The sequence below is a fragment of the Giraffa tippelskirchi genome, chromosome 8, assembly GCF_054371585.1.
Source record: "Giraffa tippelskirchi isolate mGirTip1 chromosome 8, T2T-mGirTip1v1.2.pri, whole genome shotgun sequence".
Lineage (NCBI taxonomy): Eukaryota > Metazoa > Chordata > Mammalia > Artiodactyla > Giraffidae > Giraffa > Giraffa tippelskirchi.
Genome location: NC_137282.1, coordinates 163774448 through 163790133, shown reverse-complemented (window position 1 = coordinate 163790133; position 15686 = coordinate 163774448). Strand labels below are relative to the sequence as shown.

The 15686-nt window shown below is 55.2% G+C and overlaps 1 protein-coding gene across 6 annotated transcripts in view; it reads right to left on the bottom strand.

Moving 5' to 3' along the window:
* The window catches only part of GMDS (GDP-mannose 4,6-dehydratase), a 415668-nt gene that overhangs the window by 45289 nt on the left and 354693 nt on the right, over window positions 1–15686 (bottom strand). For 4 of the 6 annotated variants that reach the window (XM_081523637.1, XM_081523638.1, XM_081523645.1 and 1 more), the window contains one exon: window positions 6741–6837. The exons of the other annotated variants lie outside the window; for them this stretch is intronic. In XM_081523637.1, coding sequence (XP_081379763.1) covers window positions 6741–6837 — 97 coding nt within the window. The remainder of the gene's footprint in view (window positions 1–6740; window positions 6838–15686) is intronic. 6 annotated transcript variants of the gene reach the window in all.

Below are 15686 nucleotides of genomic sequence, written 5' to 3'. Positions count from 1 at the left end.
AGGCACACACTACAGGAAACCTCAGGAACCGATGGCGCAAAGAAGCCTTTGAGATGGCCTCTGATAACTAATGATTCCACAGGCGTCCATGATGATGCTGACGGTGATAATTAACCATGATGACAGTAATAAAAGCGATAATGTCGTGCAAAGCACCTTATACTTAGACGAGGCTTTCATCCTCAAGAACTAAATGCTCCGCATCCCGCCTTCCGGGCACATCGGTTTGAAAGTAGGTCTCTGCTCACCCCTGAAATTCAGTCTGCCTGGACTGGGGGGGCACCGCCTGCCAGCTCACGTCAGCTCTTTGGCATCAGCCCTTTACCCCTCTGAAGAGTCCGGCCTCCTGGACCTTAGGCACAAACGCTTCACGTGTGGTTCTTAACCAGCTTCCTCGGCTGAGTTTCTGAGACTGACCTCCTGCACCCACAGATGCCTGCCTGTGGGGGACCAGCTCCTGCTCGTGACAACTCCCCCTAACGCCCTTCAACGCCCCTCACGCACATCAGGCCCCAAACCCCACCGCCGTCCTCCACACCAGGCCTCCTGGCCCAGTGCCAGCTTGAGGCTCCAAAATTGTGCCAGAGCTCAGCGCCTTGCACCTGCCCTGCGAATGGAGTGCCTGGGTCCTCGGGGGATCCCGATGGGGTAACGGCCTCCCCTCCTGCACAGCATGCCCTCACGTGCTGCCTGTCCTGCGGCACCGTCCCGCCCACCCCAGCCCCGCGATCTCCGTCTGCAACGTCCTGGCACCTGCCGCTGTCCAGCTGCCACCTCCCGGTCCAGCGAGCGCCTTACTGCCCTGCCCCGGACCAGCCCACAGCTTCCACGCTGTCCCCTCATCTACGGCCGAGGACCCTCCTTCATCTGCCTGCACATTTCTCATGGGCTGCGAGGACTCACTTCCATGGCAGGAATTCAGTAAACATTGCTTCAGGATTAAACCTCTAAGGCCGCAGTCATATAGAGACATCCTACTTTATATGTGCTGATAGGTCTTCTGAGAAGCTGAAGGTATGTATGTGGCGAGTGCACTAGGGGATTCCTGTAATGGACCCTAAAAGCTGCAGAACCCCTCAGTGGCTGGTTTAGGCGTCTCACACCAGGTCTCAGGAGGCGGAGCACTTCTGACTCACCAGGAAACCCGTCATGAGTCAGGAAACGGGCAGACCAGCGTTCCTAATGCAGGCGCTTTCATTCATTCCTCTAAAATCTGTACCTTCTCCAGCCCCCCCGCCCCCACCAAAGCTGAATGGCATCATTCTGATCTGGGTCTAATCACGAACCCTTCAAGGAGCAACAGGAGGAAGTCAGGGGCATTGTGGTCGGGACACAACTATCATTTCATTAGATAAAAACACTCTTGAGGGGTGGGCAGCCAGGGAGGACCTCAGGCTTTAGGAGAATTGTCCCCTGCCTGGCGGTCCAGCATGGAGGAGACCAGCTGAGACTCGAGTGCAGACAGCGAGGTGCATGGCCCTCGTGGGTTCGTCCCTGGAAAGAGAAGGGCAGAGGGGCAGCGCGGTTAAGGAGGGACACAAAGCTTAGCAAGAGGAGCCTGGGAGGGAGGCTTAAGTACGTAAACAGTGGTTTCGAGACATAAACTCCTTATAAACATGAGCGGTGAGAAGGTCAGGGAGTAATTACAAAGAGGAAGCTCCGTCCGAAGCGAGGCACTGCTGACAGCATCCACGCCACTGCGCCCGGCGGTTACGAGAGGGCGGACGCGGGGCCTGCAGGGACGCTGAGCCAGGAGCCCAGCCACTCCTCTCCTGCTCCCGGCAGAGAGGGGGGCTCGCCCTTCGTCCGCTCGGCCAGCTTCCTCTTCCCCAGCCCCACAAAGGGCAGGAGGGCGGAGGTGGGGGATGAGGCCCTGGGGGTCAGAGGACCAGGACTGAGCGACGCGGGGCCTCCAGCGGGGCTGGGGAAGACGGAGCCAGGGGGAAGGGAGGGTCCGGCTTCCTGCCGGGGCGGGGAGCACAGCCACGGGGAAGAGGGGCCTTTTCAAGACCCCCGCCACGGCCCGGGGTGGCGCTGGGCGAAGGTCTAACTGGTATTTATACAAGTCCTCTGATGACAGATCAGATTCCTGAGGTCTGGAAAGTGTTACCCTGCATTATTCTAAACAGGGCTATGAGATAGAACAAGCAATTATGGGCCATTTAACTTAACATCATTTACAGAAAAATATTAGGAAAAGTTTGCAGAGGGGACAACTCGACAAGCGTGTGGTAATTTGATTAGAAACAGGCCACATGTTTCTGCTGAAGGAAGGTGTTGTTTTAACTAGCTTTGCCTTCTTTGAAGTTACTGCTTTCCCAGATCTAGATTTTAACTCAGGACTTTTTTTCTAATATCTATAAAGAATGGGAATAAACATAATGTATCTAGGTAAAGAAAGCAAAAGCCAGTCACAGTGGAGGATGTTAGAAATACCACATCAAGAAAAGTCCACGTTAGAGACAAACAGGACAGCGAGGAAAATTCAGCTCCATCATCAGTGGAGTTTAAATCAAGATATTTTTTCATGAAAAATAGGTGGTTTTAAATTTGGTCTATGAATGCATTTCCCATGACATTTCTTAAAGTGCTCTGCAGAAAAAAAGGCATTTTTTGGTTTGTTTGTTTCACTGAAAAAAAGAAAATCTTAGCTTTTCTCTCTTTAAGTGAATTGACCATTTGGTGTGATTAACAATTGCCACATTGGGATGAATACTTCTTAATCCAATCTTTGTGAATTTTCCAAGTTAAAAATTTTCAAACAAAAAGTCTTTGTTATTATTTTAAATTAAGTAATAAATCAATGTTAATTTTCTCATATTTACATGATAATTCCATATCCATGAATTGCTATTGAATTTTCACAGACAGGGTCAGAAAGGATAAAAATCAAGATAGAACAAGAATAAAGAAATCAAAGTACATGGTAAAACGTTTGCTAGAAGCCTCGATCGTACCACGTCACTGACTTGTTAGCAGTTAATATGCACAATCCACCGGCGAAGTCAGTCTGTCTTTCAAAAGGCAGTCGGCTTGAGTAACTGAGCTGTTCTTCCCACCTACACTCCCCACGGCGACAGGTGTGTGTCTTGTCTAACACAGACAAGGGTTCTAACTCCGTTAGGGTCTAACACAGGGTTTGGCAAACATTTGCTGACAGAATGAATCACTGACAATAACGGCATCCATGCTGCGTGTTTTCCTGCGTGCCACTGTTCTGATCAGCAGTTTTGCAGAACTGATTACTACTTTTACAACAATTCTTTGAAAGAAGTTCGATGATTAGCCCCATTTTTAAAGACAGGCAGACAGAGGCACGGGGAGTAACAGGTTCGAGGTCACCCGTCTGTGATGGACAGTTTCTGAGCTCAGGCCGCCTGGCCTTCAGCCCAACCCTGCTTCTGCCCGGGCATGGACGCGCGTCACCAGGCTCCACGCAGCAGAGGAGGGGGGCCCAGTCTTCACACGGCAGTCACCAGCGCTGGGAAACGTGAAGCCCAGCCTCCAGAATCAACTTCTCCACAGGAGCCAAACAACGCAACATTCAGGGGAAGCCCAGAGGTGTCCAGCGAGAGGCCCAGCACAGGACGCCACTCGGCTCTAAGTGGACGCCAGCATCCTGAGCTCAGACACACACTTTCAGGACTTCCACGCGGAGCGGGAGCAGGCCCAAGGAGCCCGCCGCGGTGAGATCAACAGGGGAAAGGTCCCCAGCCGGGAGTTCTGCTCCATACAGAACTGCTGGTGGGCTCCCTGGGGTTCGTGCCAGGCTCTGCTGGGTAAACAGCCTTCCTTGGCCTGAATCTGCACCCCCCGTTAGTCTTGCTTTCGGACACTGGTGCTCTGAGGCCTGCCGTGTCCTTACAGCCCGCCCTGACTCTTCTGTCTGGCATCTTCCCCTTGCAGTCACTCTGGAAGCGCTGGGCCCTAAGATGATCTCCTTATGGGGTTGCCTCTGGGGTGCTAGGTGCTGAAGACACAGGACAAAAGTGGCCAGGGAAGGAGCTTTGCGAGGACCCGAGGGAGGAGTAGGGGCATGTGGCACCGGAAGAAGGACCTGGCCACAGACAAGGGCAGGCCGCGGGCCCCGGGGGCTCCACGGCCCCCAGACCCAGCACTTCTCGGGTCTCGTTCCAGTAACCCCCGCCCCCCCATCCCGGGCTGTGCTTAGGGCCGAGACCCAAGTGCAAGCTCGCGCGTCGGAGGCTCTGGGTCTGGTCCCCTTTCACCTGGAGGAACAGTGCCCTGGGCAGCTCTGCCTCAGCCTGTCAGACCGCTCAGTTCTGGGAAAGCTGCTGTGCTGAGGAATGAGGTGAAAAGTTGAGTCTCACTGCACATGCCCCACGGAGCCCTGAGCGGGGCGGGGAGGACAGGCTGCCGCAGCAGCAAGGGGGCCCGGCGGGGACAGATGGGCCAGAGGAGCCCACAGACAGACCCAGGCGGCGCCCTCAGGCTCAGACGCCCTCTGCCCCTCTGGGGACAGACCTGCAGAGCAGGTGTGACTGCGACATCCGGGGGAACAAAAGGCCGGACTGATGCAGAGCTTGAGCAGGAAAGGCGGTCCACGGGGGCTTCGAAAACCGACTCGTGAGCCCCGGGGCCCTCTGCACTCTCATGCTGTGCCCCTCCAACCCCCAGGGTCCCCAGGTGAGGGCGACAGACAAGCTGTGGGTAACGGCCTCCTGGCTGCGGAAAGAAAGCCCAGTGATGCTGGCACAGAGGTGCAGGGTTGGCCCCGTCCGTTCCCGCTCTGAGATGATGAGTCTCGTCGCAAGCTCGGACACAAAGCTGCCCGTTTAGGTTCCAGAAATACGACAGCCTGCGGCGTCTCTGGGCCCTGGTGGGTGGCGGGTGTGGGCTCCAGGGCAGGGCCTCCTGCTGCGTCAGCAGGACTGCCGCGGCCCCCTCCCGGCCGCACATCCTCTGCCGGCACACCCGCTCCGTCCGCACAGGGCGCCATTGTTCGCCGTGTGTCAGAGACCGGCCCCGCCCGCAGCCAGCCCTGCACACTTCCTCTCCTTTCTACTCCCCCCGTGAGGACGGGCGAACGAAACGAAGCCTCTCCTTTGTCTGAAACAAGACCGCCTGACGGGTGATTACCGGTGACAGGCTCACTCTCAATCTTCCTTCGCGGGGCTTTCCTGACCTCAGAAAGGCGGTACAGCAGACAGGAATTTGGTTCAAAACACAGGTAGAACAGGTTCCAGGGTAACGTGCTCAACAGTTAACATGCATTTCGTTTGGGAACCACCACCGCTGAACCCTTCCCTCTCAAGAGGCTGCTCTCTATCACCCTTAGGTCCATCTCTTTAAAACACTGAGTTTCGTCACCAGAGTAAAGGTGGCCCATGTTTAAGTGACAACACCAAGCTAGGAGTTCTTACAAAGTGAGGAAAGGGGGATGCTATGCTCTGACAGCCGCTAGGTTATTTCTTCATACAGGAACCTCTGCATTTAGAAATCCATGCATCATCCACCCATCCACCCGTCAACCAGTACTTATTGTACACCGAGTTTGTTATTGTCTGAGATAGTGAAAGCGTCCGCCTCAAAGAGTTCACAGTTTGGAGAAAAAGATGTAAAGAAATGAGTATAATAAGTTATCTTACATGTTATAATATGGTAATAAGTTATCTTACATGTTATAATATGGTATGTATAGCGTCGGAGAAGGCAATGGCACCCCACTCCAGTACTCTTGCCTGGAAAATCCCATGGACGGAGGAGCCTGGTAGGCTATAGTCCATGGGGTCGCTAAGAGTCAGACACGACTGAGCGACTTCACTTTCACTTTTCCCTTTCATGCACTGGAGAAGGAAATGGCAACCCACTCCAGTATTCTTGCCTGGAGAATCCTAGGGTCGGCGGAGCCTGGTGGGCTGCCGTCTATGGGGTCGCACAGAGTCGGACACGACTGAAGCGACTTAGCAGCAGTAGCAGCATGTATAGCATACAATGTAGATCCAAGAGAAAAAGTTGGAAGCTCAGTGGTGGTTATACACTGGCCAGAAAAGGCTTCACAGCCAGGACTATACTTGAGCTGAGGCTCAAAAAGTGTACAGGCTCACACGGCTCAGGTTTGTGTGTGTATGTGTGTGTGCATGTGAGTGTGTGTGCATGTGACTGTGTGTACATGTGTGTGCATGTGAGTGCACATGAGTGTGTGTGTGTATGTGACAGTATGAATACATGTGGCTGTGTGCATCTGTTCATGTGAGTGTGTGAGTACATGTGTATGCAAGTGAGTGTATGTGACTCAGTGCATTTGACTATGTGTATGTGAGGGAGTGCACAGGAATGCGTGCATATGTGTGTGAGTGCATGCGTGTGCATATATGAGTGTGTGTGAAAGTGCACGTGAGTGTGTGTGAACGTGTGCAGGTGTGTGTGCACTGGGACCTCCAGACCCTGAAGGTCACGGGGCCCTGGGAAGGCGGACATCCCTCGGGTCCTAGGACTCAGCTATCAACCAGGCCTAACCTCGACGGTTCTGCCTTTGATCCGGGTCTCTCTCCATTTCTGAAACCAACCCTTTCCCGGATATGAGCTATCCCTGCTCTCCTTTACACAGCAGTGCGTCTTGTGGCAAGAATAGCAGCCCAAATCCGCCTCCCAGGGCTCTGGTTTGCGTAAGGCGCTGAGGGCCTCAAACCGCCCAGTGTGAGGCCGGGCAGCTTGGCCGTGGCGTCCAGGGAGGATTTGCCAGGAGTGGCCAGTGAAGACGCGGCTGAGAGTCTTACCACTTCAGTGGGCCGGTAGTACTTGAGATCCACAGTCACGTGAATTTTGCCGGTCTCTTTACATCTGCCTACTTCGTGTTCATTCTTTCCTTCCCACCTGGAAAGGAGATAAAGACTTAGTAATCAGCACCTAATGACTTGGGAGCACCTGGCCAGGGTGTCAGACGGCCTGGCTTTGCCTGGCGGGAGCACGGAAGCGCATTAACTCGGGGAGCACAGGCCAATGCTAACCCATAGTCTTAGGGCACCAGGGATTCTAAGGCCTTCCCAGGTCTATTTCAAAAGCCAGGGCTTCCCCCTGCCTTTTTAAAGAAAATCATGATGCGTTCAGAAGTGAGACCTCAGAAATGAACAGATTAGCCAAAATAAGGAATTTGGCAATTTTCAGGGATCTCAAAGACTTTGTGCTTCGACTATTCTTGATAAAGTCAGTTATTATGAAGTAATCTCTTCTCCCCCCCTTTTTTTTTGAGTTTTAGGTATATTTATTATAATTTTAACTTGTTCCAATTTGGAACAAGTTTCATGTCCTAAGTAATCATTCACATCATCCCTGTATTACACACCAGCCCCCTTGCCATACCCAGGCAGCCTTGGGCCTTAGTGACAAATCTCAGGTGACTAAATCTCCAAAAAATACGTAACAATTTGGTCACTTCCTGCTAAGAAAGGGTCTGCCAGCCTCTGCTTCTCCTCTTACTCAGCTGCGAGGCTGTCTGAACGCAAGTCTTCCCCCTTAAACACCCACAGCCACCCACACTTCAGAGCCCCAGGCACAGCTCCCACTGTCATGAGTCCAGGAGGCAAGTGCCCGCGTTTCAACATTGGCTTCGCACTGGAATTCAATTTTACATTCTCACTTTTACAGAAACAAAGACTCTGGCTTAGAGTTGACTTCTGGGTTTCCGCAAACTAATACTCAAACAACAAAAACATACTATACAATTTTAACTATTTTCACAAATGAAACTTTTTGGCAAAGAAGGAAAATAAGTTACACTGATGTTTGACTCCAATACTTGATCTCAGACCTAGCTTGCTCTATCGGCGGGTGAAGAGTCCAATAACAGGACAGTCCTGTGCCCCTGACCAGTCACAGGGGGGTTGAAGGGAGGAGCACAGCATTACACTGGCCCCCTGACCACGTGCCTCACAGGTGTCGTTGAAGATGGACATCAAATGTTGATCACGGTTGTATTCTGGACAAAGGTCGGGTATCAGAGACGTCAACCGGCATCACAAGCTTTATTTCTGATCGACCATCCAGACGTTCTGTCTTTAAATCACTGACAGCACAGGGATCATATTTCATCGTTGGAGAAATAAGCAGTTTGTGAGTACGCTGGGCTTGCCCACAGACTTAAGGCAAATATGAAAAACATCCCACGACACGCAGAGAGTTACAGCAGATTATGTTGAATGATAATATACGAACAATTGGCATTTTCCATGAATTTTATAGTAATTAATTGGCTCAAGAAAGGGTGTCTGGCTATTTACTTATTTGGTTTATTTTCTTACCCTTGCCTAGACTTACTTGGCAGGCTCAGAGCTAAGCTTTTGGAACACTCACCCGGACATGCTTTAGATGCAGACTAAAGATGCCGAGAGATGGGAAGCCCTGTGATCTCAGAGGGACGAAGACCACACCTTGGCCAGCATCCACAGCGAGGGAGGGCATCCGCCAAAGTCAAGATTCTCAAACATCACCCATATAACTCTACGGTAGCTGTTTTAGTGGAACCTCCCTGTGGCAGCGCTTTTAGTCAACGAAAGGGTAGTTGTTTCTCATGAGCACATTTTAGTTTTATTTCTGTTCACATTTCATACTCGCAAAGAGAAGCAAACTCACATGCCTTCCTGACGCGTCTCCACAGAGCCGGGGGTTCAGAAGCACGTGCTCACCAGCACGTAACCTGCGACAGGCCACACTCATGTGGGAATGCGGACGCACAGGACACCGCTCTCCACGTGTCTGGACCAGGGGCTGGAGAACTGCTTCTACAGAGCTAGGAACTGACCGTCTCAGGCTTTGCATCACCTCAGGCTCTGTTACAGATTCTTGCTCCTTCTCTTTCCCAATACCATCTTTTTCTTTTTTTAACTGCCGCTTAGAACAGCAGAAACATCCTTGGAGGACAGGAGCACACAGGCCTCGCTGGGGTCTGCCCTGCAGACCAGTCGTCCACCGGGTCCAGGGGACGAGTCAGGGACACATCCTCACCCTCAGCCCCAGGAGAGCATCCGGTTCTGTCCACACCGGCGGGCCGACAGCGGGCTCAGGGCAACCTTCCCCGATGTCACGGGCTCGCTGGGCTGCGCTGCAGCCCTGGGTCAACACTGGCCCTTGTCGCAGCAGCTGACGTGGGAGCAGCTGGGGAAGGGCCTGCCTGACAGAACCGAGCGGACACTTCGGGCACCTGCAGGCTGAGCTGCCCACATGGAGGTCTCGTCCGCCTGACGCTGCCGGCCGGCCTGCAGGGGTGTCCGTGGCCACGGCCACCTCTGTGAGGTCAGCAAGGGAAGGGCTCAGAGCAGAACGGAGCCACAGAAGCCACTTTCTGATCTGCACTGAGCAGCAAGCAGAAGCTTCGGCCAAGGTCCAGGAAGCCTCAGGTTGCAATAGTACACAGAATGCTTGTGTTCACCAGTGAGAGGCAAGGGTGGACCTGCCCTAACAGGTAACGGGTGACCCCGAGCAGAGCGGCCTGTGCGCGGCTGACGGGGAGTGGGGATCCCGCCGGCTGGCAGGAGCTCAGCCCGTCACTGAGATCGCGCTCACCATGCAGGATCCAGTGGACTTCAACTGTGAAGTCAACCGCTGGCTCCTAAGAAGCGCTAAGAGCCCGACACAGCACTGAGACCAGAACTGAGCACCATACGGCGAGACGAGGGGCACTTCACACCTCCCCACCCAGGAGCCCCTCTGAGGGGCAAGGGGGGTGAAGCGAGCAGGGACCCCCAGAACCGACAGCGACCCCTTCAGGAAGCGCTGCTGGAGCGAGGCGAGGCAGGGCGGCCTGGGAGGGGCAGCGGCTCTGCACGTGAGGCTGGCTGCACCCTCTTCCCCTTCCCCAACCCGCCTGCAGACACGGGTCAGCCTACAGGGGCCGGACCACGGGAAAGAAGAAAGGACCCACGTCTGGGCCACGGCGAGCAGATGGACGAGCGTGAAGGACTGGGGAGGAACCGCGAAAACAGGCTCGTGAGTGGGCAGTGGGCAAGCAGAGCACGGGCAGCCCCGGCTGCTCAGGACGGAGGGACTCGGTTCCCCCAGAAGCAGCCTGGGGCCCAGTCCCCCCCGGGGCCCGCATCACCAGGCAGCAGCCTCAGCGTCCCAGTGACGGTGGCAGGAGGGCCCCCCTGCGGAGAGCAGGTAGGTGGGCTGTACCTGAGCACTGGGCACCCTCGGGGGTGCTGCGGGGGTTAGGCTGGCCCCTTCCAGGGGGCACGGGCATCAGGGTAGCCCCTTTCTAGGAGCGAGGCGGGGGTCAGGCTGGCCCCGTTTGGGGGGGAGGCTGGGGACTCCCTCTGGGCTCCATTCTCCAAGCAAACGGTCCTTCAGAGCCCCCAGAGTGACCAGGAGCCCCCGAGCTCTATGTCCTAGAAGCCCCAGCCAGCGTTTAGGCCCCTCACTTTCAAATATGAGCTAGAAACTAAGGCTTACCAGACACATGTGAGGAAAACCACACATATGAAGACAGAGATCACAACAGACAAACTGAAAATAGCAACTTGGAGGAAACAGAACAGGGAAGATCAATAAAAACAGAACAATACGAACAAAAAAGTTCACAGTCCCACCGTTAAGATCTTCACAGTGAAGAGATACCAAGAGAACAAAAATAAGACACTATATGAAAAAAAGGATAATTTGAAAACAAAAGATGTAGTAATTGGAAAAAATTCAGACGAATTCAAGAGAAGATTTTGAAGACAAAATTGAGCTAATTCCTCAGAAAGTAGAGCAAAAAGATGTAGATATGAAAAAAAGAAGATAAGAAAATCAGAAGATGGCCTCAAGAGGTCAGTATAATGGGATTTCCAGAAAGAGTGAAGGAAATAATTGTCTTCAAATGAATGAAGAAAACGGATCAGAGCAGAACAGATGTTTCCAGACAGAAAGGGCCCCACCGAGCACCCAGACGCCAGGCGGGACTGGCGGCCACGCCACAGAGTTTCAGAGCACGGGATGGAGGTGGGCTCGGGGACGGGGCAGGGCGGCCCCTGGGTCCCTGGGAGCAGTGCTTCCAAGCCCAGGAGGAAGGCTGCTTCCAACCAAGAAATGAACATCGGCCACCTTGTTCATGCTGAGGACGGAAGAGACGTGTTTTCAGATGCACCGTTTTCAGGAAACCAAACCACAAGGTTGTAAAAAGATGTCGGAAAATAGGGGCTGCCAAGCGTCCTCCTGTCCAGGCGGGATCAGGTGAGAAAGTGGCAGAGGGGCTGCTCCAGGCGATACGCCCGGGGAGAGCCCAGGGCTGGGCACCGTCAGGGCTGACTGGGGCAGGCGAGTGATGGATGCACAGAAAACAGAGCAAACGCAGAAAAAAATGTGGCCGTCGGTCACGATGAGCCAGCGCCACGGTACTGACGGAAGAGGTCTGTGGCCCCTGCAGGGCACACGGGGCCCGTCCTGACGCTGCGACGTGTGTCTGTCACGGCTCTGAGAGATGGGCGGCGGAGGGCGGGAGGCTGCAGGGTGCACGGGACGGAGCCTCGTCCTGAGCAACAGGCCAGGAGAGAAGCCGCAGGGGACACCGCGGACTGGAGAGCAGAGCACGGCACGAGCCACATGGAGGTGAACGCCAGAGAAGCAGCGGGCGGGCTCCCAGCAAGAGGGGGCAGACACGGCAGGCAGCGCGGAGGCAGGCCCCAGACGGCCCAGGCTGGCGAGGTGAGCCAGCGGCGGGACGGAGCGGAGGGCGGGACGGGCGGGGACGCCGGGGCGAGGAGAGCTGACCCCTGCACCCTCTGCGAGCTGGCACCGGAAGGAGGGCCTCCTTCGGTGGGAGGACTGGGACGGCCACGATGCCGTGGGGAAGGAGCTGAAGGCAGAGGAGGCAGAGACGGTGGTCTGTGCACACGGAGGAGCCAGCTGGAGCCCCAGGCCCGGAGGAGGGTCCATCCCAGACGTGGGCGGGGTGGGGCGGCCGCTGGAGGAGCAGGGGAAGGGGACCCCGGACCAGCCATCACCCCGAAGGGCAGCGCCGGGGAGGGGCTTCAGGGAGCGCGGGGGGCTCCCAGGCCCCTCGCAGAGTCTCCCCTTCCACCCTCCACCAGGGTCACTGCCACTGACCGCAGCTCCAGCTGCTGCGCTGTGAGAACCGATAACCACCTACAACTCAAGGGCTAAAATTTAACCCTCGTGCCCGGATTCTGGAAGAAGGCTGCCGTGGGATTCACTCCCAGTGCTCCCACACCTGGGCGGGCACAGCACCCAGGCACACGGTCTGCGGCCTGCATGGGGGGCGGCATCTGGGGGCGAGTGGGGAGATGAGGCCACTGGGGGACGGGAGAGGAGGGCCAGCAGCTTCACCTCCCTCCCCTCCCTCCACTGCCGGCAGCCAGGGAGAGCCAACCGCATCCTCCGACGGGGACGCTGCATCCTGGGGGTGGGGGGGCGTTGTCAGCATCTCCTCTGCATCCTTCATCACCAGCATCACTCAGTTCAGTTCAGTCACTCAGTCGTGTCTGGGACCCTATGGACTGTAGTACGCCAGGCCTCCCTGTCCATCACCAACTCCCGGAGTTTACTCAAACTCATATCCACTGAGTTGGCGATGCCATCCAACCATCTCATACTCTGTCGTCCCCTTCTCCTCCCACCTTCAATCTTGCTCAGCATCAAGGTCTTTTCCAGTGAGTCAGTTCTTTGTATCAGGTAGTCAGAGTATTGGAGTTTCAGCTTCAGCATCAGTCCTTCCAACGAATATTCAGGACTGATTTCCTTTAGGATGGACTCGTCGGATCTCCTTGCGTCCATGAGACTCTCAAGAGTCTCAATGGAAACTATTAAACAGAGAAGCTCTCCTTTCAGACTGTCCTCTGTCAGCTCTATCTGCAGGACCCCCGACAGGGGTGATTAATTCTGTGGACAGAGCCCTCGTGGTCCAGCCTAATGAGGCCTAATGAGGTGGCTCAAGAGATGAAACGAGAGCGAGACCAGGGACGGCCACCTCAGCGTGTGCTGAGAGCAGAGGGACACTCAGACCCACGGAGGCCCTGACGTGCGCCTCGGGCACCTGCGCCGTCTTCGCACGACTCTTATCTACCCGCATCATTTGTATCGAGCTCAGCTGAGACGTTCTGTCTGCCCACAGAGACTGTGGCTGGGGCTTCTCCAGCCCCACAGGAGGAAGCACCTGGGCGGTGGCCCGACAGGCAGGCGGGCGGTGTTGGGGAGGGCGAGGGAGAGCCCTGAGCCCAGGGCCGCGGCCGTCGCCACCGGCTCCTCTGCTCCCAGCCGAGCTCGCTCATCTCACCGCCCCCCACCCCCCCAGACCTCGCCACGGGCCCCGTGGGCCGGGCACTGAGCCGGGGCTGAGGGCCCAGGTCCCTGTCCTCCAGGGGCCTCTAGCCTGGCGGCCACGCCGGGCAGCATAAGGGTGGCAGGGTCAGGGGACCAGGCGGGCACCTGGCAGGAACAGCCATGGCGGGGCCGGGCCCCGGGGGGATCTCCGAGCCGAGACCCCGAGGATGCGGGGGGAGAGGGAGGCAGAGCGGGCGCTGAGCCTAGGTCTCTTGCTGCGCCCGGGGCGGCCAGGCTGGTCCTGGCCACTGCTGGGCTACTGAGCTGCCTCCGCGCCTGTTCTCAGGCCTTTCCACCCACGTGGGGGCCCCTCCTCCTCTGAGCTCCCAGCCTCATCTCCCGCTGTGACTTCACCTTCCTCCAATCTGGGTCATGGGGTTGTCACTTCAGAACTGAGGATAGGATAGGCTTGCACAATACCAACATCTGTTTGAATAGATTTATAAATAATGGCTTCTCATTATCTCTTCATTAAAGCCTGCGCTTCTCAAGGGCAAGCAACTGTCTTGGTTGTCTTGGGTGAGTCTGGCTCTGAGAGTGAAAAGGAAGAAGACCATGTTCAGGGAGCACGTGGATGGGGCACCCGCTCTGCGTCGGTTCAAACCCCACATTCATGAGGTAGCTTACAGGGGCAGCAGTCACTCTGAGATCCGACGGATCCTTAGGTAAAGGATGTAACTGACCTCTATCCAGAGGGTTGCATCGGCCCTCCGTGAGCGTTAGCGAGGGCTGCCCCAGCCTCCAAGGCAGACAGCCCAGACCTGCGCACACTGCTCATTAAAACACCTGCCACTTCAGTTGAAGCTCATATCGCTTTAGCTGTTACATTTTATTTTTTTTATGGGTTAAAACTCTAAGTATCTCAGAATTCACATAAATATAAAGTGAGGGCTTAGCTTTCTCGAGTGGGGAGACTCCGTCTCAGAGCCGAGCGGAGGCTGGTAAGGGGGGTCCCGTCTCCACGCGGACACTTCGGAAGGAGGCTCGGGTCTGCTCAGACTGTCTCTTCCAAGTTCTCAAGGGGCCCGACCCACGCCCACCTCTCTCCCAGCTTCACGGAAGATGCCGAGTGACGCTACTTCTACTGCTCAGTGTTGGAGAGTTCACCTGACTTGCCTAGACGGTGCGATGTTAGAGAGGGCGGCCGCAGGCCACGGCGGGGAGCTGGCGCTCCGGGCGGGGCTGCTGAGAGGAGGAGAGGGGACAAGTGCAGCCCAAACGTGAGCAAACGTGCGGAACCTTCCAGAGAAAGCAGGCAGACCCCGTACATCCCTTCCCCCGACTCCCCGCGAGTGGAGCCCTAATGCACAGCTGGGGAAACTGCTCATCAGACGCAGCAGCCTGGAAGGGCGGGGTTTTCCCCAGAGCAACTGGACACAGTCAAGGCTCAGCATGTACAACAGGAGGGCCTCACAGCAGACACCCGGACACGGCCACGGACACGGGCTCCCTCCTGGGCCCCCCGACCCCACCTCGCTACAGTCCCCTCTGCATCCTCCAAGCCCAGGGGCCAGAGCCTCACACACCAACCCACACCCCACCTCCCCCTGCCCCCATCCCCCGCCCCACGAAACAATCCCTAATTAGGGGAAGAATGTGCTCTAACACAAAATGCTTGTTATCTCAGCCAGGAGGCATTTAGAAATGAGTTTCTTTTTAAATGTATAATAAGGTTTGCCCTTGTTGTTTTGACTGAAAATATGGATATGATACCGCAAACTATGATAAATATTTTCATTGACGAAACACTGCCCCCCACCCCAGCAGCAGACGGTGGTTTTCACATGGTTGCAGGCTATTCCTACAACTCTCTTCTCAAAATTTAACAAGATTAATGACAGAAAATTAGTCAAGACAAGTATTGGCCTGTTTAGTTTATGCATCACTTTGAGTGCAAGAGAAAAGCGCTTCCTTTTCACATTACTTATTACCTAATAAGTAATAAGGTGACGAGGAAGCGAGAAGCAAAACCTAACACTGATGACAACCCTGAGAACACAGCCTCCTCCAAATGCACATGTGCATACACACAGGTGCACACATACTCTCACACATGCATACACATGTGTACACACACACTCACACATGCATACAGACATGTACACACACAGGCACACACAGTCTCACGCATGCATACACACGTGCACACACACAGGCACACGCTCTCTCACACATGCATACACATGTGTACACACATTCACATGCATACACACGTGTACACACAGGCACACACTCTCACACATGCATACACACGTGCACACACACAGGCACACACTCCCACACATGCATACACACGTGTACACACACAGGCACACACACTCTCACACATGCATACACACCACTCACACATGCATACACACAGGTACACACACAGGCACACACACACTCACACACATGCATACACACGGGTA